General features: G+C 38.9%; 1 protein-coding gene across 2 annotated transcripts in view; it reads left to right on the top strand.

The window, feature by feature from the left end:
- The window catches only part of LOC146798850 (homeobox protein SIX4-like), a 142,133-nt gene that overhangs the window by 4,909 nt on the left and 114,619 nt on the right, over positions 1–22,605 (top strand). For both annotated transcript variants that reach the window (XM_085626175.1, XM_085626174.1), the window contains exon 2: positions 3,072–3,706. In XM_085626175.1, coding sequence (XP_085482301.1) covers positions 3,072–3,706 — 635 coding nt within the window. The remainder of the gene's footprint in view (positions 1–3,071; positions 3,707–22,605) is intronic.

The raw sequence follows: 22,605 nt of genomic DNA, 5'->3' as shown, positions 1-22,605 counted from the left end.
ATAGAGCCTCGCCCTTCTCTTGTGAGACGCTTAAATAATTCAGCCTTGGGAGTCCAAGCCACCTTGGCTGTACGCTCAGTCCTTTTACAGCCCTCCAGGCAGGCGTAGTCCTTGACTGCTTGTATGTGCCGGTAGTGTTTTTGTGTGTGTATGTAACTTAAGAGTGAACCGCATCTGACCCCTTGAATACAGTGCTGACCATATTTTGGGTAAGTACAGGGTGAGCCCAAGGGTTTCGGAGCAGGTTCCTACTGCCTTACCCACTCATACAGACGGGTTCTCTCAGTTTAGTCCGGTTGGTTGCTTTCTGGTCCTGTGGGTTTCTGTGGCGAATGTCCACGTCCACAACTTCCCTGAAGGAGCGTATTGGGCCCAACAACCCAGTGGTGTGGGAGGGAGAGGCATGCCCCCGCAGAGCCTCAAAGTGCAGCTTGGGCCCAGCCCGTTGGACAACCGGGCAGGCGCCAACCCTGTAAAATATTCATGCCCGGCGTCCGTAATGACAGCTTCGTTAGTGATAATACGAGCCGAGGCTCCGTGAACTCTTGGTGCGCAGCCAATTATTTTATGGAAAGTTGTAGCCTCGAACACACCGCCTGTTCGCTTTAACTCGCGATTATACTGTAACATTATTTTATCGTTCCCTTTCAGGCTATTGGTGTATTATAAGGCACTTGTAACACCATAAATGCCTTAGAGCATGTCGTTGTAACTACAACGCTTTATTTCCTGTCCTTCTGAGAGCTGGTAGTTGAGCTGACAGTCAGTCCCGTCTCCCCACCCACCCCCGCTGCGTCACTAGGTCGAGGCTTTAAACTAAACTAAAAAAAAACACACAGCTTGAATCCCCCGCTGGCCAAAAGAGCACACCGACCTCTTCATCTCCATTCAGACAATTGGCTTCTGAATTGAGGGTGGGTCTTAAACAAACACACACTTAGCCCCCAAGAATGCGGATTGTTCTCTCGCATTCATGGGCTCCCGGGGAGGGCCTGCCCAGTAAACCTTTTTAGGGTTTACCAAATGTCAACAGCCATTTGGTCTTTTATGCTCCAGCAGCTGCATTCATGCCCAGCACATGGCTTTAAAAGAGCAGCGGCCATTTGCTGTGTTCAGCCGCCCGAGGAGCACTCGTCTACGAATCGGCGTCGTGTGAGGCATGCGGCAGCCACTAACGTTAAGTGAACACACAACTTCAGGTAGTTACGTGTAACCCGCAGACCGCGTGCTCCAAGCCAACCAGAACTTTGATAACTTGATCGTCATTACCTACAATCGACTCCAGACGATTGTGTGCGTACAGGGACCTACCTGTGTGGGGATTCTATTTTTAAACCTGACTTTAGCCATGACAATTGGATTTTACTAAAATTACCGATTTTGCCTCTTTGAGCCAACACTCTTTATTCAATGGTTTGTTGTACTATTCACGTTTTTTCTTCCGCCCACCACAGCCTACAGCAAGGGGCAAAGGGCGAGCTCACTTCATCCAGTGGCTAACTTAGCTGTGAGTGAAGACTTTATGCTCTTTCAGAAGAAACACATCTGCGCACAGTTTGTTCCCTTCAGTGCCAGGGCAAACCGTGACAATGTGAACTTTATAATACCCAAACATATTTTTGCTTTTAGCCGACACAGAAGACCAAACGATATCTTAATGTTTAGTAAATTATGCAGCACAGCTGGGCGTGATTCCGACATATAAAGTAATTGCAAACATGTGACACATGTACAAAGCCAGTAGGTCTGGTATTGACTGTCAGTCTTTGCTCTTACTTTATATGTTGGAGGTACAAACAGCTGTGCTGCATAAGATACTAACTGTTAATATCCACTACTTTTGCACCAGTATTCAAGACGACTATTATTCCCGTATATGCACCTTCTGCTGTCAAAGTGGCTTATTGTCTTTGGCCAGTCCTTTCCTTGCATCAGTTTGCTTTACCCAGGGCCTAAGTAATAACCCTGGCAAAGGGATGGCAAGTGCAGAGAGGATGTGGTCTGGTGGGTAAGTTGTTAATCATGAAACCACGGTAACAGAATTTCAATTCTGGCTTTCCTGTTTAATAACATTGTGTTATCCTGGGGAGTTTGTTTAATTTGCTTCTGTCTCCACGATGGTAAGCAAAATAAAGGGCAACCAATACCCCTTGTGTGCCTGGGTCGAAGTATACAGCAACAATAGAAAAGGCAAACAAGGGTTTCATTCAAAACAAGCATACAAACATCTATAAAGGCAGATTTACACATTCATAACTCATTCATTTCATTGTTATCATTGCTACTTAACTCAATTAAATTAGGAAAATATATCCAGAGTCGTACTTGTAAAATAAATCGATTTTGCATTAAAAAACGAGTATACAACATCACATTTACCATAATCTATTGCATAACATGTTTTGAACCTGAAATTCACCTGACCCCTGTTTAAAGAGCTCTGTCTAAATAACGTAATGAGGATCACGTGAGATTTGTGTATTAGAATACACAATCCCTACATTACCCATCAAAAAAGGGAATTTATTAATGAGGTTAACCCTAGGATTAGTTCTTTGCATACATTGGTCAAAGGCAATAGAATTATTTTTCATCTTTAAAGTTGTAACTTCCATGTAGCATCAGATTATGGTGAAATTTGAAAGGTATCCCCAGATTTAAATTCGGAAAACACAAACTGAAAGCTAGAACATGGGTGTATTGCTTGAATTAATCTTGGCCATTGGCAATTAATCTGGGCTACAATCCAGTCTTTAGATTTTTTGCCCACTATGGAGCCACAGATAAGCACAAGCCCTATGTAAACTGGCCAATAGGAACAGTCCAGCCCAAACAGCCAGGCCCCCTCTAAACGCAAACACAAGCAACCCCAGACTCTTCAGTAGCATACACCTTGAATTCTATGGTACAGTGAGCATATTTAAATTATGGCATTTATAGAACCATTTATTACTTTTCCAGGTATAACTACTACTGCTATGTATATAACTGCACTACAAAACCATTACTTTAACTTGTAAATTCGAATTCGTAGGTCTTGTTAATAGAGGTTCCTTTTTTTTTTCCTCCAGCGAGTCTGATGGTAATCATAGCACTGAAGATGAATCCAGTAAGGGACATGACGATTTATCGCCTCATCCTCTATCTATGTCTTCCGATGGGGTGTCCAACCTCTGTCTCTCCGGAAACGCAGAAGCACTATACATGCAGCAAATTGGCAATGCTAAGATCTCTCTCAGTTCATCACCTTTGTTCCTCAATGGCAGTTCTTTTATCCAGGGACCCAACGGAGTGATTGTGAATGGCCTTAACATCGGACAGTCGCAGTCTGTGATTTTGAATCAACCAAAAACAACTTCCAGTACTTCAAATAATGAAGTATCATGCAACGGTACCCTGACGTCAACAGAGGATGTGAAGGACTTCAAACTTTTTCAGACTGCTATGTCCAGTTCAACAGTCTACAGTCCCACCACCCCAACCACGTTTCCAGGGTTAATACCACGTAGTGAAGTTAAAACTGAAACCATAGAGACAGTTGCCTCGCAAGATGGCGGGTCTGTTGTTACATTCACGACTCCACTGCAAATTAATCAGTACGGTATCCTTCAGCTTCCTAATTCTGGCACAAACGGGCAGCTGCTCAACGGAAACATTGGTTTTTCATCACTCCAGTTGCCTTCTGTTTCAATGTCTGCTTCACAAGGTAACCATTTTCGTTCTTTTCTTAATCTTGTTTTCCAGCTATAAGATTTTTCCTGTTTTTTATGTTTGAAATGTCATTGTTGTTTTTTGTGTGTGTGTGCACAAATAGCAAGCAGCACAGCAAGTGATCAAACACAGTTGTCCCTTCGACTGAGCAGAGTTCTCGCTAGCACATGATTAGTTTGAGATAAGATCTAGAATTCATATAAAATCAACCAAAAACATATTTATACATTTTCTCTCAATACCAGTCAATGAAATTGTCATGTGACATAAACTTGTTACTTTCAGCAAGAACGTAATTTACTGTGCAGGTGCCAGGAACTTCCCCCTGATTAAGCACAGAACTTCCTTGAGAGGAAGATATCATTCATATGTACAATACTTGCTTCATTATTCTTAAAAACAAAAGTAAAATAATCTGCGTTACAGTATTGGAACATATGCAAGGTATAGCCCAGGGCCCTTTGAAGTCTAGGCCTACATCATCCATTAAATTTAGCAAGAAAGTTCAGTGTTCCAGGAATTCTCAGACTAATATAAAATCACATTCATAATTGATTATAAGTGTTGATATGTTCTGGGTTATGTATGTTATTGCTAACACTCCATTACATAGTAAGATATGAACACGATACAGACAAGAATTAAGGGCCTGATTAGGTGGCACCCTAACGGAGATGGGGAGTGCCGACATAGTGTCGGGGGTCCCACAGGCCAAATTACAATGCGACCACCACTGTGGCAGTCGCATTGTACATGTTTTCCATTGCGGCGGGTGCTGCTGGTTGTAGCGCCCGCCACAATGGAAAAAATGCAGGCTTTGCATTTCCCTGCACTTCGTGGCAGGCACCATGTGGTGCCCCTCAAGTGTAAAACCAAAGTGCCCAATGTCCATCCCTGCCAGACTTTCCATGGTGGATGAACCGCTATGGAAAGGCCGGCGGGGATGGACCATCCTAATATGACCGGCAGTGCCTGATAGGCACCGCTGCCATTCTAGGCAATGCGGCTGCTCCGACAGGTGGTCGGAAAAGGACCTCCTGTCGGAACTGTGGTGGTCGATCTTTCAGACCACCACGTTTCCGGCCGCCATAGTAATCTGGCAGGAAGAAAACCTCAGTATGATATCGGGTTCACCGCCATCATAATCAGCCCCAAAGTTTTTACATTTGCGTGAATACAGTTTTCACAATCTTGTGTAGATTACACATCTATTGCTTAGGCATTTTTTTTGTAATTCTAGGAAGGACAGAGGCTTGAAAGTCAGTACTGAAATATATAATCACATTATGTTACCGTGTGTATTTAGCACTTTTAAAATGTTCCATATACTGGTGTGTGTGAAGAGAAAAGAAATGTGCCCACTCTGTTTTAAATATGCACAGATCCAAAAAACAAATAAAGTGATTGGAGTTAGTTATTAATTAAATGTAACCCATTCCGATGAAAATGCACTCATTCAAAAAGTTGACATTTCGGGCCAATTTTCCCAAAGGCTTCAGACCTTCATCGGAACAACAGAATTTTGAAAACACGCAGACGAACATAGAATTACGAAAGCAAACGCAGTCTGAGAACTATGAAAACTAGTTGAAATTAAATTCAGCGAAAGAATCCAGAAGTGTGTGCTAGGGTCACCGTGAGATGGAAAAATACATTCTCAGCTTGAACACATAGGAGAGTCTATGAAGGAAAGACATTTCTTTCCACAAAGTGAAAAGTCAGCATACATATGGATATGCTCACTGCAATAGGAATTCAGGGTTTTAATTTTTAAAAGCCGGCATAGGCCTTTCTGCCACTGTCAGCAAGGAATACGCTGGCTTTTAAAAATTAAAACATCCTGTCAGCCTGACAGGATGAATCACACTGCAGATGGTGAAAGCCAAGCTCACAAACAAGTCTTCTTCGTGCTGTATGGTGGAGTATGCAGGAAAGTCACAACAGCTCGGGAACCTCAACATTTTTTTAAATTTAGAAATACACTTGGCCTCCAGCACCAAGTAGGGATATTAATATTGATGAATGGCTAATAGCGCCCAATGGCACGCAATGCCCTTTTTAAATTTCGTTACTGCACTTTTTGAGCTTGCAAGTTTTTCTCATTTTGAATTTCGTCTTTCAAGCCCACTAGAAATGCGAGACACTGGAAAGCCTCGTATAAACATTGCTGCCAGAATATATTGGTTCAGTCTCATCGGCCTCTTTCTTTTTTATGGTGCAAGATATCCAAAAATCTTTAACTGCTTAGAGTGCAATAGCATTCAAAGCCCCTTGGGTGCAACTGGTGTTGGTCTGCTTTTGTATCCTCACGATGGAGGATGGTATTTCTGTTTGCCTTGCGAATCAATCAGCACTAGTAAAATACCACCCCATTAATTGATTGGTTCAAATGCCAAAGCTGCCTGTTGCATGTGACCAAGGCAAACGAGGATCCTAGCGTTTTCTAGGTAATAAGCGTCCATAGAAGTCCACATTTTTATACTTTCTTAGGTGACTGCGTTCGGGGTTTGTGATACGATCCATAGGGAACAACATTTTCCGCTTTCAAAATGAAATGTTTTCCTCCCGTATCAAGTTCTAGAGCTTTTACTACATTTTCACCTCAACATCTCTTCCCAGTTTCTTTAGGTGGAGCCTGGCCAGCACAAATACTGCTCTGCTACGCATGCTGTATTTGAGTATGGACTTGAAGCTCCGCCTATATTTTTCATTGGCTTGCGTCATTATCCTTTGTAAATGCTGGCTTCTGGTTTGTTAATTGCCTTGTTAGTCCCTCTTTAGTACCGCCTTGTCTTCATTTGTAACCTCCCATGAGGACTGGCTCTTTTACTTCTGTTGTTACACAGTATGTATTATTTAGTCTGTAAGCACTATTTTCTTTAATGAGTTTCTCCTTCTGCAGACAAAACATCCTTTCCAGCAACATTCAGCGCTCCATGCGCTTTTACTTTCCAAGTAGCCCGGGACAATGGCGGACGCTCCTTTGAAATGAACTAGGCCTGGCTTTTACAAGAGTTTAAGCTATTGGCATTGTAAATGACTGCCTTTTATTTATGTGTTAATTATCAAAACAGATAAATAAAAGGCATTGTCATTTAGAATGCCAATAGCGTAAACTCTCGCAAATGCGACACATATTGCATTGCAAATGCTTGTTTCATTGTTTTAATGCCGGTTTCTGTCTAGGGCCCTGCTCGGTTACATTTACGTGGACGGCCTTCCCCCCTCTAGCCCAGGTAATGAAGTGCAACACCATGTAGGTGCAAGCCAGGTGCATATAAATGCAGCAGCGTCATGCGTTCTTCTGAACTGTAGATCTTTCATGTCCGAGGCCACATCTTCAACAGTCTGTCAATAGTGACTCAGCAATGGCCTTATAAAGCTATGCATATGGCGCCACCTGGCTACTGTATTAAATCAGATAGGAAGCTAATGTTTCAATCGGAGTGCACAATTGATTCTTTCTAGAGCTTGCTTAGTAGCTTCCTGCCACTCCAGCAGAGAAAACATCTTGGCTGCAGTGACGCGAATGCCTCTGTGACAGGCAACTGGGCCTGCAAAGTCTATATATACTCTCTGGGTCACTTGGTCACGCAGTCAAGATGTATGTGTTTATTTATTTATTTTTTGCAGTTGTATATGGAGCGAACTCGGCCGAAGGGGCATTGGAACACTTTACATGAGCACCGGCATTGCACCGGCATTTTACTTAGCTTCTGAGAAGTGGTGTGAAAGTTGAGTCTGATTGTAACACGGTCAGCACAATTACATGGAAGTTGAAAGTCCAGCGAGCGTTGTTTCGTCAAGGACTAACACTATAACAAAAACCATAAATTACAGAGCAATACACTGTGTGTGTATATGTGTGTGTGTGTCTATATATATATATATATATTCAATGAAAAAACCAAAGGTTTCACACATGTTATAGTTAGCTGGACATTTCACTCGTAAAAAACCATTGAAATTCCCCCGTTATAGTTAGTTCAGCTAACTATAACTCGCGCGCCCGCAATGCACTACTGATGACGTCACATATTACATCACTCATGACATGGTCAGTGACATCACTCATGACATCACTGATGACATCTCAAATGACATCACTGATGACATCATCCAGTGAATGTGTGTTTTTCTGAAAATTAAATATGTTTAATATATGTATATCTCAAGGTCGATGGAAGAATAAATGAGTATATAAGTGTCTAAATTGATGATTTGTTTTTGAAAAATTGATTGTATTACTGACTGATTAAGTGTATCTTTTTGAATACATGGCTAAGTGAGTAATGTTTAAATGTGTAAATACCTGTATCAGTCTCTCACTTTGTGTATAAGTGTCTGCATGGGTTGGTGAGTAGCTACATGGGTGTTTATATAGGTTATTATTTGGTTTTTTGAGTCTCAGTATGAGTGTCTGAGTGTCTTCATGGTGCGGTGGGGGGTATTACGTAGTGCATAGATGCATGAATGAGTGACTCACTGTTTGTATGTGTTGAAGACAGCATGTGTGCAGGACTGTATGGGTAGATGAGTGTGTGCATGGGTGTGTTAGTGAGTGAATGACTGTCTCAATAGTGTCTTCATAAGTAACTACATATGTTTTAAACTAGTATATGTGACTATTGGTGTTTATAAGTGAGTATATGTGAGAGTGAGAGATTGGAAGAGTTCCTGTATGAATAAGTATGTGTTTCTATAAGTGATTGTTTAAAAGACTAAGTATGTGTAAGTTTCTGTAAAAGTAAGTGTGGTGGTGTGTGTATAACTGTATATGCAAGTAAATGGATGTTTGATTCTTTATTAGCATGAGTGACTATGTGTGAGTAACTCTATGGATGAGTGGCATTGTGTTACAGGATGTTTAGGTGTATGAGTACATATGATGTGTGAGTACATGTATGAGTGACTGTATAGGACTGTTGGTGGATGAGTGGATGTGTATGTGGATCTTAGAATTACTGAATAGGTTGTTGTAACTGGTATTGGTATGTCCATTTTTTTGAAAATTTCAGTCTCTTTTTTTTGAATGTTTGTATCAAAGGTTATATTAGGGTGAGAGGAGGTCTACCACTCTGTCACAAGGATGATGTCATCAGTGATGTCATTTGAGATGTCATCAGTGATGTCATGAGTGATGTCACTGACCATGTCATGAGTGATGTAATATGTGACGTCATCAGTAGTGCATTGCGGGCGCGCGAGTTATAGTTAGCTGAACTAACTATAACGGGGGAATTTCAATGGTTTTTTACGAGTGAAATGTCCAGCTAACTATAACATGTGTGAAACCTTTGGTTTTTTCATTGAATTTCTAAGGTTTTTTAAATGCTAATTCCTAACTATAACGTGAGTGAAACCCATGGTTTTTTCAGTGAATTTGCAAGGTTTTTTAAATGCTAATTTTTTTTTTTTCTTCTTTTTTTTTTTACATATTTTTATTTTAATTGTCTATCCTTTTTTAAAGACTATGGTTACATTTTAAAAATTCTACAATATGTTTTTATTTTACCATTTTTTTAAAATAAACAGGTAAAATTTATTAGTATTACATTTTTTTTTTTTCCTTTTTTTTTTTTTACCGTGCGCGTACGGTAAGCGCACGTCTTGCTGTAATTACGTTAGATTTCTACGCTGTTTGCGTTCATTTACGCAATTTGCGTAGACGCACGTCACGCGCGCACAGCGCGTAACGCGTACGCTGCACGCGCACGTTACGCGGAAGTGAAGGGGCGTGCCTGTTTTGCGCATGCGCGCGTGCGCGTGTCTTTTTTACGCGCATGCGTACTTTTGCCGTAAGTGCACCGTAAGCGCACCGTAAGCGTACGGTGGGTCATGTGATCATGAAACACAACTTTTGATTGGTTGAAACTACTTTCAGTTCTAGAACTCTCGTACACCACACCCATTCCCCTCATTTCTGCTTGTGATCCCTTAGGAGAAGGAGCTGGGTTGTCTTTGTGATACGATGGCAGAACAGCAGAGCCCTTCTGAGAGTGAGGCTAGAGCAGCACTACCTTGAGGCAGAGAGCGAGGAAACAAAAGACCTCTTTCATATGGGAGTATTTTTCTTTTCCAGCAAAAGGTAAATGCACCCTTAGTGACTTGTAAGCTGTGTGGCCATGTACTTTCAAGAGGGAATCCCGACAGGAAGTATTCCTTCGGGAATCACACCATGTTGAGACACCTTAAGGATGTACACAGAAGGACACATGCTCGACTTACTGAAGGTAACCCTTCAGTAAATCAACCAAGCACATCCACAGCAGCTCAGCCTGGACCATCATCTGCAGTGCCGAGTCCTTCTTCTGCAGGTCAGGTGAGCCCTTCATCTGTGGGGGAGCATCTCCTTTTTCTTCTCCTCAGGAAATTAACCCTCGGTTTCTGAGGGTTGAAATACGGTGCGCCACTTGTCATGATCTAATTTGTTATAGGGAGACCAGTATTTCCCTAGTGAACAATAAAATAGATCAGCACACTTGTCGTACCGTCTAATATTCCCATTCTTTCTTTCCTCTGTCCCTGCATGAACACAACGGCTCTTTTAAGAGCCAACCTTACCTTTCATCTATTTTTTATATATGTTTTTAAAACTTTTTTTTGTTTTTTTTTTTACCGTACGCGTACGGTACGCGTAATTTTTTTTTTTTTTTTTTAAAAAACACTAAGAAACAATTATCACATTACAAGGTCCTTGAGAGACTATAATGAAAAACTGAAAATGTGATTGTGGAGAAGTGGAAAAAAGGGACCATGATATTTTTGACTTACCATACCCACTCAAAAAAATATTTATTCATTTAAAATTCTTTTTAATTGCTTTAAAAATGGTTCTAGTTTTCGAAAATTTTCTATCTCAATCTGAAAAAAAAGAAAAAAGTATTAATATGTAATAAAACATTTTATAATACAGTACACATATTTACATATTTTTCCCAAAAATTTTTTGCCTTTTTTTTGCTGTTTTCAGAATATATTGCATTTCACTATAAATTGTGAAAGCAATTGCATTCATCATTTAACAGCGGGCAAAAAAAAAATTAACAATCTCAAAGATTGTTTTAAAAAAGCCCACAATCTCTTTTTGCATAAACATAACTTTATAGAAATGCATAATATTCTTAAAAAATATCATCTAATATCAATACTTATTTCTTTAAAATACCGTCTGATATTTTTGTTTCAGAAGTATAATCACAAAAATATATCTCACATAACTCCACAATACATCTGGTTCCATTTCCTTTAGGCCAAATAGTAATTTTAAAATTCTTTTTTGATTAAATTTCCAATGTTAATCCAATAAAAATCTAAAGTTTAAATTGTACAGATCTCACCGATTCTCTGTAACATTTTGGTTTCCGAAAGATTTATTAATAATTAAATAAGTCCACAATAGAATTGTTTACCTTTCCGCATGGCCAAATAGTAATTTTAAAAATCTTTTTTGAATAAATTTCCAATGGCAATCCAAGAACATTCTAAAATTTAAATTGTGCAGATGTTACCGATTTTTTTCAAAATTTTTGGTTTTCCAAAGTTTCATTTAAAATTGAAAAAGTCCACATTACAATTGGTTACCTTTCCATTAGGCCAAATGGTAATTTGTAAAATCATTTTTTTTGAAAATTCCACTGGTAATCCAATAAAATGGTAAAATTGTTTTGTCCAGATGTTGCCAAATCTCTCTAAAATTTAGGTTTCAGGAAGATTAGATAGGAATTTGCTAAATCAAAAGGCAAACGTTGCTTAAAAATCAATTGGGAATCATTACACAGTGTCCAGCCTTTTTCACATTTAAGATAAACTGTGTAATGTCCAGAAGTTACAGTAGGTCCATCATGGAAAATTATTGCAACTGTTACAAAAGTTTTTCCTGAAATTGATAATTGCTGTCCTGTAAACTTCTTTATTAAAGTATCTAATTTTGAACCATCAGCTTTACAGCGTTGCATCATTAAAATTACATACTGTCCGTATTCCTTTAAAATTAACGTTGAAAACATGTCAGATTGACACTCACTGCATTCCATGCTATGATTAGCATCTTTAACTAATTTAGCAAAAGTGACTGTTTTACTTTCTGGCAATGTTAAATAAATAAACCTTTCAGAATCAACATTAGAGCCACATATATTATAACAGTTTTCACAACTATGTTCCCATTTATAAGAGAGACCAAATACATTTTTAATGGGAACCCCTTCTTCTTCCAGTACCTGAAGAAAAAACATCAAGAATTCCTGTGCGTCTTGCTGTACATTTTGAGAAAACTGTGTTCGTCCTGAACATACATCTAAAAGTTTTCTAATTTCAGTAGCACTTTCTATTTGAGTTTTATCATTACTCAGCTTTTGAAAAAGGAGACTCAACTCAGAACAGAATCTTTTTCCCTGATTTACTATTATCTGCTCTTGCACACTTTCCAGATAAAATGCAACATTCAGCACTACATTAGCGTAGCAGTTGACACCAGAGCTATTTTCAAAATGACATCCTACAACCTGTTCTTCATTTTCCTTTTTCTTTTTGCTTGCAATTACATCACTCCTCTTTTTTTTCCTCCTCTCTACATCTTCATTACAGATATTCTCATTTCTCCTTTTACGAGAAACTACACGTTTCTCCAACACAGGATACTGACCTAAATGAGGAGCATAGCTTCTTCTTAATCTATTATACTCCTTTACACAATTTGCATCAGCACTAACTTTTGAGTCATCAAAGTCTATCATGAATAAACCTGATAATGTTTTCACTCGTGACAAAGCAACATATGCCATGCCTTCTTTGAACACAGTTGAACCAATGTTCACAAATGCACAATCTACAGTCAATCCTTGAGACTTGTGAATAGTTACAGCATATGCTAGAGAAAACGGAAACTGCTTCCTACGTACATATAAATCTTTCACAAGCATGAAACGAACTGAACAACAACAAATGTCTTTAACTTCTTCTATCTGATCAAATTTTATTTTTAAACATTCAATTCCATCTTTTTTCTGATAATTAATAAAACCCACAACTCTTCCCATAGCTCCATTAACTAAACCTTTTCAACATCCAAATTTCTCCTTAAAAATACTCTACAGTTCATGCAAACATATAGATTTTTTTCTAATCCAGCTGTTTTGGAAATGTTCTTCTCTAGTGAATCCAATTTATTTTTCAGTGTGCCTGTTAATGTGACAGTAATTATTCCATCCTCAATTTTGTCCACTGCTTCCAATTTCCTGATATCTTCCTTTTCCAATTTCAAAAGCTCCTCATTGAATATTGAGCATTCACGTAGAGTTGACATTAAGCAGATGACACTTTTCTTTTCTGCAATGTTCTTGTATATCTTCTCTGCAACTATTTCTTCCTTTGGAAATAAATTATGTAGCAGCCGACTCTGTAATGCTTTTTTGCCAGCTTCAGTGAGTAGTCCAATTCTGATATCTTTCAGAATACTTCCATATTCTTCATCGTTTGCTTGCCTCATATTAGTAGTAAGTTCCTTGTACTCAAAGAAGGACCAAATATTTGCATTACCGATGCTTCCCAATGACTTCTTTGTGTCTTCATGTGTCACAGTATTAAACACTGGTTGTCCTTTAACTGGAGTAAGTTGCAAAAGATCTCCAAAAACTATGACGTGTTTTCCTCCAAATAACACGTCATAGTCTGTCTTCAGAATTTGCTGCATTCTTAAATGCACAAAGGCAAGCATTAAGTTTGATACCATGCTCACCTCATCAATAATGAGAACTTGCATCTTCTTCAATACTCTTGAAACTTCCAAGCATACTTCTCCAGTTAGCTTGTTGTATTGTATTTTGTTCTCATGCTCCACTGGTAACATTAGCAAACGATGTAAAGTGATTCCTTTTATGTTATATGCTGCTAACCCAGTTGGAGCAGTAACCACACAAGACAAAGTAGAATCCGTTTTTTGCTGTAGGTAGCTTCTGATGACTTTTATAAGGAAACGTTTTCCAGTTCCAGCTTGTCCGCTTACATACATCCTGATTGGATGAAATGATGTGCATGAGCACTCTTTTTTTTCATGTAGAAATCCGTGATCAATTTTGTTTCTGATCTCTTCATAAATTTGTTGCTGCTCTTCGTTCAGTTGTCTTTCCAAATTTTGTAAGTCTATAAATTCTTCTTGAGCTTGATTCATAGCTGTTTCCACTTCATTCATGGCTATTGATGCTTCATTTTCAACGATTGGTTGTCCTAGGGGATCTTGACTGAGTGTTCCTGAACTTTGGCTGTCCTGAGAACTGTCTCTAGCTATTTCTGCTGCAATTGTAGTTTCCTGTTCAATTTCTTCATTTAATATTTGCAGATAAGTTGAGAATGTACTGCATTGTATGCTGTCTTTGCAAGCATTAAAAGAATCTTCATAGCTTTGAAATTCTCCCAGTAGTTCATCCTCTGTACGCCATGGTTTAAACAGCTGTAAAAGAGCCAAGTAGTAAAATTCCTTTTTGTCAGTAGTGTCGCAACTCAGCTTCCTGTGATTTATCAAACTTCCTTTTGTTTGCTTCACCAAACATCCTTCCTCACCAATAACTTTATATTTTCCATTGTTGATGTCTTCTGTGGCTTTCCGTGAATAAATGTAGTTCTGCAGCACTTCATAGAGACACATGTTCTCCAGATGATGACTTCTCTTGGGATAATATGTGTCCAACATGTTTGATTTCAAAATATCTGTACTTTCTGGGTCATTCTCGGCCAAATATTCAATTTCTCCAACAGATTTCAGTACCCGATTTCTCATTGCTGCAAGGCCTAAACTTGCCCAAATTATTCTTCTTGATTTCGAGTAGAGACTTGCAGTAGATAACCTATCTGAACATTCGTAGGATCCAATTTCTCGATGCGATAACATCTTCAAACTGAAACTGTACAGCTTCTTACTGACAGTCTTCTCGTGAGAAATCTCTTCCCACATTTCCTTCAATTCTGTTTTTTCTGATTTCGTAATGTAAGACGTTACATATCGAGCAACAGCAATGGAATTGTCAGCTACATACTGTATATCCATGTTAGCATTCCACATGGATAAAATGACTGGGTTGTAGTCATTTATATTTTTTGATTCTTCTTTTCTTTTAAGGTTGTAGGTATTCTTAGGTGATTTTCTTGTGATAGTATGTCTCACAGATGACATAAAACTGTTTACTCTTCCATTTGAAAGAACAGGTCTAGGAAATACAAATCGACATTTAGTGTAGTATTTATCTTTGCTCTTGTATTTCCGTCGACAGTATTTTCCACACCGATGACTTTGGAAACGTAAAACTTGCTCCTTTAACTTTTTATCTTCTGTGCTTTTTGGTATAGCACATGTTGCATATTCTTCAATGTAAGATAACACTGCTTCATCAGCATCTGTTCCAAACTTTGGGGCATCCTTGATCCACAACCACATATGAATATGAGGAGCACCTCTTGCCTGGTACTCTTTTCTCCAAAAGAAATCCACTACTTCTCCTAGAGGTGGATTTTTTTTATTGCAGATGAACGACATCATAGCCTCAAATCTATGATTGAAATATCTGCAAACATTAACCGGATCCAATGAGCACAGTTCTCCTGCTGTCTTGTATTCAATGTTTTTAATGTTTGAATTTGCCTCTCGTAGAAAATCCAGTAAATCATCCCAAGCGTACTCAGTACAGCTTAGGGTAACGAACCATGTTGGTGTTCCTAAATTCCGTAACATGCATTTTAATTCACCATGACGTCGGTACCAATATTCATTTGTCCCACGCTGACAAGCCATCAGATTGATCAGTTGTGTTTCCAAATGATCATCTCGGTGCTGCACTTTCTCCATAAAATCCTTAGCAGACACATTTTGTAAATGTACTCCACTTTTTAAAATGTGATTTACTGCATAAGACAGTGCAGACAAGTCGCTTTCAAATAAAAGATGGAACAAATAAGGAATACTTTGTCGAAATCTGGGATCTTCAGCATATAGTCTTGTAGTCCGATACTCAGAAGCTGGAATCTGTTCCGGACGTTCATCGTATCATCCTCCTTTTCCTGTAGGAAACAGCTGGGGAAAACATCGAGCTTCCAAGCTCTCCTCCCATACACTCACGGGAGTTCCTTTTGCTTTCTTCATCTGAAACAGATCAATATTGTCTGCCATAACTTCTTTTGAATGAAGAGGATGTATGCTAAAATGTTCATAAATTTCTTCTTCCTTTGACTTGTCCACTTTTTCAATTTGTCCAGTTGGTGTTTCTGTGTCTTCTTGTAAATCTTCTTCTTCTTCTTCTTCTTCTTCTTCTTCTATATAAATTGATTCATACCATTTGTTATTCCTTTTCAAATACAAATTTGCTCTTTGTACTTTCCGTACATCTACCAGCTCCTGCCAAATCTTCTTATTCTTTGTAGGTACACCATTAACCAGAATAATTAATGGTTCAGTTTCCAAAGTATCCGCATCAATAGTTTCCATATTTTTTTTCAAATCCAAGGGCAAATACACCACTCTACCTTTTAAACCTCTCAGTAAATCTGAAGGAGGTAATTTACCAGTTTTGGGCTCCATACGTACTATGGTCTGGAACGGATGAACACATTGAATGAGTATAGACTCATATGTATTTAATTCAGAAAGTTCAGCAGGAATTGCATCCAATTCTAAATTATTATGTACAGCTCTGGTCGGCATTCTATTTTCTTCTAACTTATTATAACAGTATTTACAAATACGCTGAACTTCACCAAATTCAAAACAATTTTCAAGAAATATATATGTGGCAAAATCCTTCCACTTATAATTATCTTCATTTTCACTTTTTCTATAGAGATCAACATACCTGGTTTGTTTTCTATAATGAGTTCTGCGGCAACAAATACAAGTAATATTTGGTCTTTCATTAGAGATTATTGCAAATTTTGTTATGTGATCATTAAATGTCTTACTTACAGAGGGTTCTACATTCTCTTCCACTTCTTCCTCATTTACTGTGTCCTTTTCTGCACTGTTTTGTTCAGGACCAAAGTAACAAAACTGAATTTCATCAACAACCTTCTCTACATCTGATACCGATCCACGGAACAGAGCCCTTTTCAATTCATCTAACTTTATTGCTGGACTTTTAGCAAAATACAACCGTCTCACAAACTTTCTCATTTCAGTATGATGAACAGCCAGCATCCTAAAATGATGGAAAACACTATTACACACTTTTCTAGATAGACAAGCCAGAGAATGACCCTGCAAACCAGTATTCTCTCTCACTCTGCATGGATCCAGACTTTGAAGCACCTTAATCTTCTGTTTTACACTTTTTTTTACTATATTCTGTTAGAAACTCACGAAATTTATCAATAGATTCCTGACGCACAGTGCAAATACTACTACAATTCCAAGTGTACACTGGGGCTTTAGGACGTCTCCCCATAGCCTCATCCGCCATCACTTGTACCTCATCTCTTGGAACCATTATCTCTTTCTCCATTATGCAACCATTTTTCACTTCGTAAGCACGACCTCTGGTGTCAACTGCATGCAGCAAACTATTACTTTGAAAATAGCTCTCTTCGTTAAAAAAAGGTTCACTACTTGAACTATGCATCCATTTTCCTAAAAACACTTTACAAAAGTTTGTTCTGTTCACTACTCTTTTCCTTTTGCTTTGTGATTTCAGTACATTAACCATTTTATCTAATGTACGCATCCTATTCAAAATTAAAATGAATAGTTTCCTTTTTAATTCTAATGCCTTTGCTGCAATGGCTTCAATTTCTTTTTTTCTCTTATAAAACTTTGCCTTTTGCTTATATTTCTTCACATCCTTTATCAAATTGGACATAACTCTTCTCTGAAACATTTTTCTACGTATCTCTTTAAACGCTGTTTTTCTGTTTAAGTTTATCTTTTTAGTTGCAGAAGGTATATTTGCATTAACTAAATGCTCAATTTTTTCCTCTCCTTTTCTATTGAAAACATTTTTTCCAGTACAGACATTTTGTACATTTTTCCTTTTTTTGAATATGTTCTTTAAAAAATCTTTTGTTTGCTTACCAGAAGATTTTTTCTTTTTCCCAACATGAGCATCTCCAACTAACTTAGGTCCTCCAGTTGTCTTCAAATATAGGTTTTTTTTGTGGTCTTTCTTTACTCTGGATTTTGTAGGCATCTTAAATTTTGTTCACTGCTCTTCAGCAATACCTGAAAAAAACTAAAAAAAAAATTCCTTTATTTTATTTAAATATATTACTACATTTTTTATGTTCTTTAGAAATCTTAAAATACTATAAACCCCTTTCCTATAAATGAAAATCACAATAACACCTTCACAAATTAAATTTCTAAAAATAATTCCTGTGTGCACACAAAGTCATGCTTTGAAATTAGGCAGAAAACGAAATTTCTTTGCCAATTGCAAAGCATACTTTCTACTACTTTTTAGGCAAGTGAAAAGTACTTTTACAGACTGACACATTTTGAATCCACTTTTTAGATTCTTAAAAAAGCACATGTCCAAACTGCTTTTTCAGACCAGCACCATGTGTAACCTGGGTGACTGACTACACTCCAGCAAGGGCAACCAGCCTTAGTGATGCTGAATGTATTTGCATTACTGACTGAAACCTCAAACCCCACTCGCTTGTGAATACTGTGCATGATTCCACAGGGTAAGCAGCTGGGTGTGTGCTAAGAGTCTGCTTCTGCACCAAAAAATGGCTCCCCCTTTCCATCTAATGCAACTGTGAAATCACCAGAGCAATACGCAATAAATCTCTGCCTGTAATTCCTATATGCACACAGAGTCATGTTTTCACATTAGTCACAAAACGAAATTTCTTTGCCATTTTTAAAGCACACTTACTACTCTTTTTTTTGGCAAGTGATAAACACTTTTACAGTCTGTCACATTTTGAAACCACTTTTCAGATTCTTAAAAAAGCACATGTCCAAACTGCTTTTTCAGACCAGCACCATGTGTAACCTGGGTAACTGCCTACACTCAAACAAGGGCAACCAGCCTTAGTGATGCTGAATGTATTTGCATTACTGAGTCCAACCTCAAACCCTTAAAGTATTCTTTATTTTTACCAGTACACCTTAATTTATGGTGAAAACATAGTCCATATTATTTTACATGTTCCTCACATTTAAATGTCTCCCAAAACAGAAAATAATAAACACAACTTCAACAAAAGGAATTCCATTTCTATTATTAATTTCTTAATTTACCATATACATCCCCTCTCAAACTCTAAACTCACCTTTAAAATTAGTTAGCTGTGAAAGAAATGTGGCACTCAAACAGCAGATTATCAGAGCCAGGATCTCTGTTCTTTACACCTCTCTCCTCTCAGCAGAACCAGATAATGGCAAAGTTTCCCTCTCTTTTTCCACACATATACATGTAAGTTTCAAATCTCAGTGCTTCCCCCTTTTTTTCAAATGTAATCACACATTTCTATTGGTTGAAAACCAACCCTTTTCCAAAAGTACCCTTCCCCCAGCTTGACTTCTGCCTAGTACCCTTCCCCCAACTTGACTTCTGCCTGCTACCATAGCAACAGCTCATGGAACACTGCTGTGTGGAGTTAGGTCAGAAGTTCACCAAACAATGTTTCAATTCCACAGAGCAAGAGTGCTTGACTTTTCAAACCTAACAGCAAATCCATAGTACTGTTCTTTGGTAACACATTTTTCTGTACCAATACAAAACATGCTTCTATTAATTTACACATACAGCCTAGTTTTTATTCTAGAATGGTATGAAACAGCCAATCAGTTCTTTTTTTTATGAAAAAAATATGTATGCCTCCATTTCCAAACTGTCTTTCATTTCTTTTTACCATTCTACTGAATTACACCTCCTGAGTGCATCCAGTTCTCCTTTGAAGATGTTCACAGTGTGGATTGTAGGGCACAGCTATGTCTTCTGGAGTGAAAAGTATGCAGAGAAAACAGGTATGGTGAGAGACCTTGCTTTACCAAATGTAGACATTAAATGGATTGGTCAGAGAGGGTTAAAGTGGCACCAATTGATGCCATTGGTGAAATCCTTCATGCAAATCCAACACCCTGACCTCATAATAGTGCACTGTGGTGGCAATGACCTAGGCACTTTGACTGGGGTAGGTCTGGAAATGCTTATGAAGGAGACCTTTGCACAACTGTTTTCACTTTTTCCAAAAACTGCCTTTGTGTTTTCTAACATATGCCAAAGGCAAAAATGGAACTGGTCCAATCATTTCTGTCCGCAGATTGACAAAGCAAGAAAGCACGTCAACAAATCTGTTTCTGCTTTCCTCCGTGACTATGGTATGGGTTCCATTTACCACAACAACTTGCGTTACGACATGCAAGACATTTATAGAGGAGATGGTGTGCACTTCAATGATGAAGGGAACAGAGTCTTCCTCTTGAACCTTAGACTCTGCATCGGTACTTACTTGTAGGTACCACTAAAAAATCACTTCATAAACACAACGGCTCTTTTTAGAGCCCCCTAATATCTAAACACTTAAATCTGCATTTAATTTCATTTTTAATTTTTTTTTTACCGTACGCGTATGGTAAGCTTACCGTACGCGTACCCCGCGATTTTTTTTAAAATCAATAAATGTTTTCTTTGTACTTTTCTGTCCTTCTTTGACCCCCTTACAAATGTTAGGGGGTCTGTAACTCTCCTCCTTGCCCCCTTTTCAAGATATCACTCTTTTTTTTCTGAGTGAAACACACGAAATGGCGGCCGCCGCTTCCTGGTTTCGACCGATTCGAATGTTTACTAAGATCTAAGAGCCAATCAGAATCGCGCTCGCGCACGCCACCGTACGCGTACGGTAAGCGCACCGTAAGCGCACCGTAAGCTGGCTCAGATATATATATATATTGATTTAAAGGCTATTTTCTCAGAATCTACTGAACAGATTTACACCAAACCTACAAAAGGCACTTCCTTGACCTGAGGACTACCTCTCTGCCAAATTTCTAGTAATTCTGTTCAGCCGTTCGGGCTGTAGCTGTGTCTAAAGGTCCTATGGAAAAATGCATGGGAAAAACGCGTTTTGGGACCCCCCTTTTATCTCAGCCCCCGCTTGACGAATCCCCCCCGAGACTTTCAGGGTAGGAGCGGAGCGTAGCGCCCCACCTATTTTGAAATATTCGCGAGGATTCGTCGACCGGCGCCAAAGTTATTCCAAATAGAATGTTGCAGATTTCCTATGGAAACAGGGTCCTAACTATAACTACCTACTGGCGACCGCCAGTAGGTAATATATATATATATATATGTATGTATGTATGTCTGAATATGATAGCAGTTTGGGTAGGAGTCTTCTGCATGTAAACAAACCGGAAATTCACTGCAACACCTTACCCCAATGTCATGTTGACTTGGGTCATAAAATAACCCTGTAAGTAAAGTTTCAAGTTAGATTAGCTGGTAAAGTCGTTGAACAATTTTTAGAGGCTCCCCCAGGCAGTTCTGGTTCCTATGGTGTTCAGGGGCTGATTGACTGACCAGATATGATGGCTAACACCCAAACTTTAACAACTATATCTGTAGGCCAATACATTCCATTGTTGGAGTTCAGAGGGGTAATTGGCTGTTTATTGGCTCATGGTTGTCTAACCCCCCCCTTACACCCATCCCCAATGGAACTCAATTATCGTTTTCACCTGTAGCAACATAGGGTGGGCCTCAATGTTTCCAGTCATGAGGGAAGTCCCTGTGGCTTATGGGGCCACAATAGGCTCTGACCCCAAAATGTGCTGTAGGGACTCTTTTGATGTTAGGAGCCAGTAACCAGACTTTGCATTGCTGCGGTGAAGAGGAACGTTGATATTCAACCTCTGACCTTAGTTCGTTCCAAGGTAGCAAGTAACATACAAAGGACATTATGATCAGTTATTAGCTCAAGATCTGGTGACCCAAGGGGCCAAACACAGGTGATTATGTCTCAAAGGTGAACACTTCTGCCTCTGGATTTCTCTTGTATGTTTGTACCTGGAAATAAAAAAATAGAAAAACACGGGTCTGTGCCTTTGATGCCGTTGCTACAACACACATTGTAGACACCACCTGATTTGTGTGATTCACTCAATTTATGCCTGCCCCATGTTGAGACTTTCACTCCTCTCCAGTCTGGCACATCTGTTGCAAATGTCCTTTTCTCATCTCCCAATGTACTGATCTTCTAGTTGAGGGCATGGCAATATAGGCGATAGCCAGCTCTTTCTTAAATTGTTTGGTGGGCCTAAGACAACTTTGATCTGTCTTCAATAACTCACACGTCTGAGCCCAGTCCACATCCGAAATAGGGGTCCCCAGATCTACTTCCCAAGCGTTCCGCACACACAGTGGCCCCCTCATCGTATAAGCCGGCAGTGCCTTATAAATCAGTGCAATAAGATGAAGCCTGACCCCATCGTCAATACTGTACACAAAGTAGACGAGGCGTACAGGACCACTGGATAAGTCGGTCAAAGCCTCCTCACCATGTCAGACACACCAGCATAATGAGGGAAGTGCCCTGGGCCCAATGCAAGCCGATTGTAGTATCTTCATATAAGATAAATTGTTCTCATGTATTTTGTAGTTAGCTGCTCAGCCAGTGTGAGTGTTCCATGTGGAATGATGATGTGACTGGAATGTTGGTGTGGTGTGAGACAGTTAGGAGAGGATCTTGCACATCCTCAAAGGATATAAAAACCTCTTTAGGATATAAATCCCCCTCTAACTTGCAGCCACCCTCACGCCAAGTATGATAAGACATAGCCTCTTCCTTCTGGCGTAACAGAACCAGGATCCACATTGGCAACTCCCTATGAAACTTCATGGCTTTCATTACTTCCAAAAGGTACCCCCAATCCACCATATTAAATGCCTTCTCAATGTCAATTGA

Source organism: Triturus cristatus, chromosome 9 (assembly GCF_964204655.1).
Source record: "Triturus cristatus chromosome 9, aTriCri1.1, whole genome shotgun sequence".
NCBI lineage: Eukaryota > Metazoa > Chordata > Amphibia > Caudata > Salamandridae > Triturus > Triturus cristatus.
Note: the sequence above shows the minus strand (reverse complement) of the source record. Positions and strands in the feature narration are given on the sequence as shown.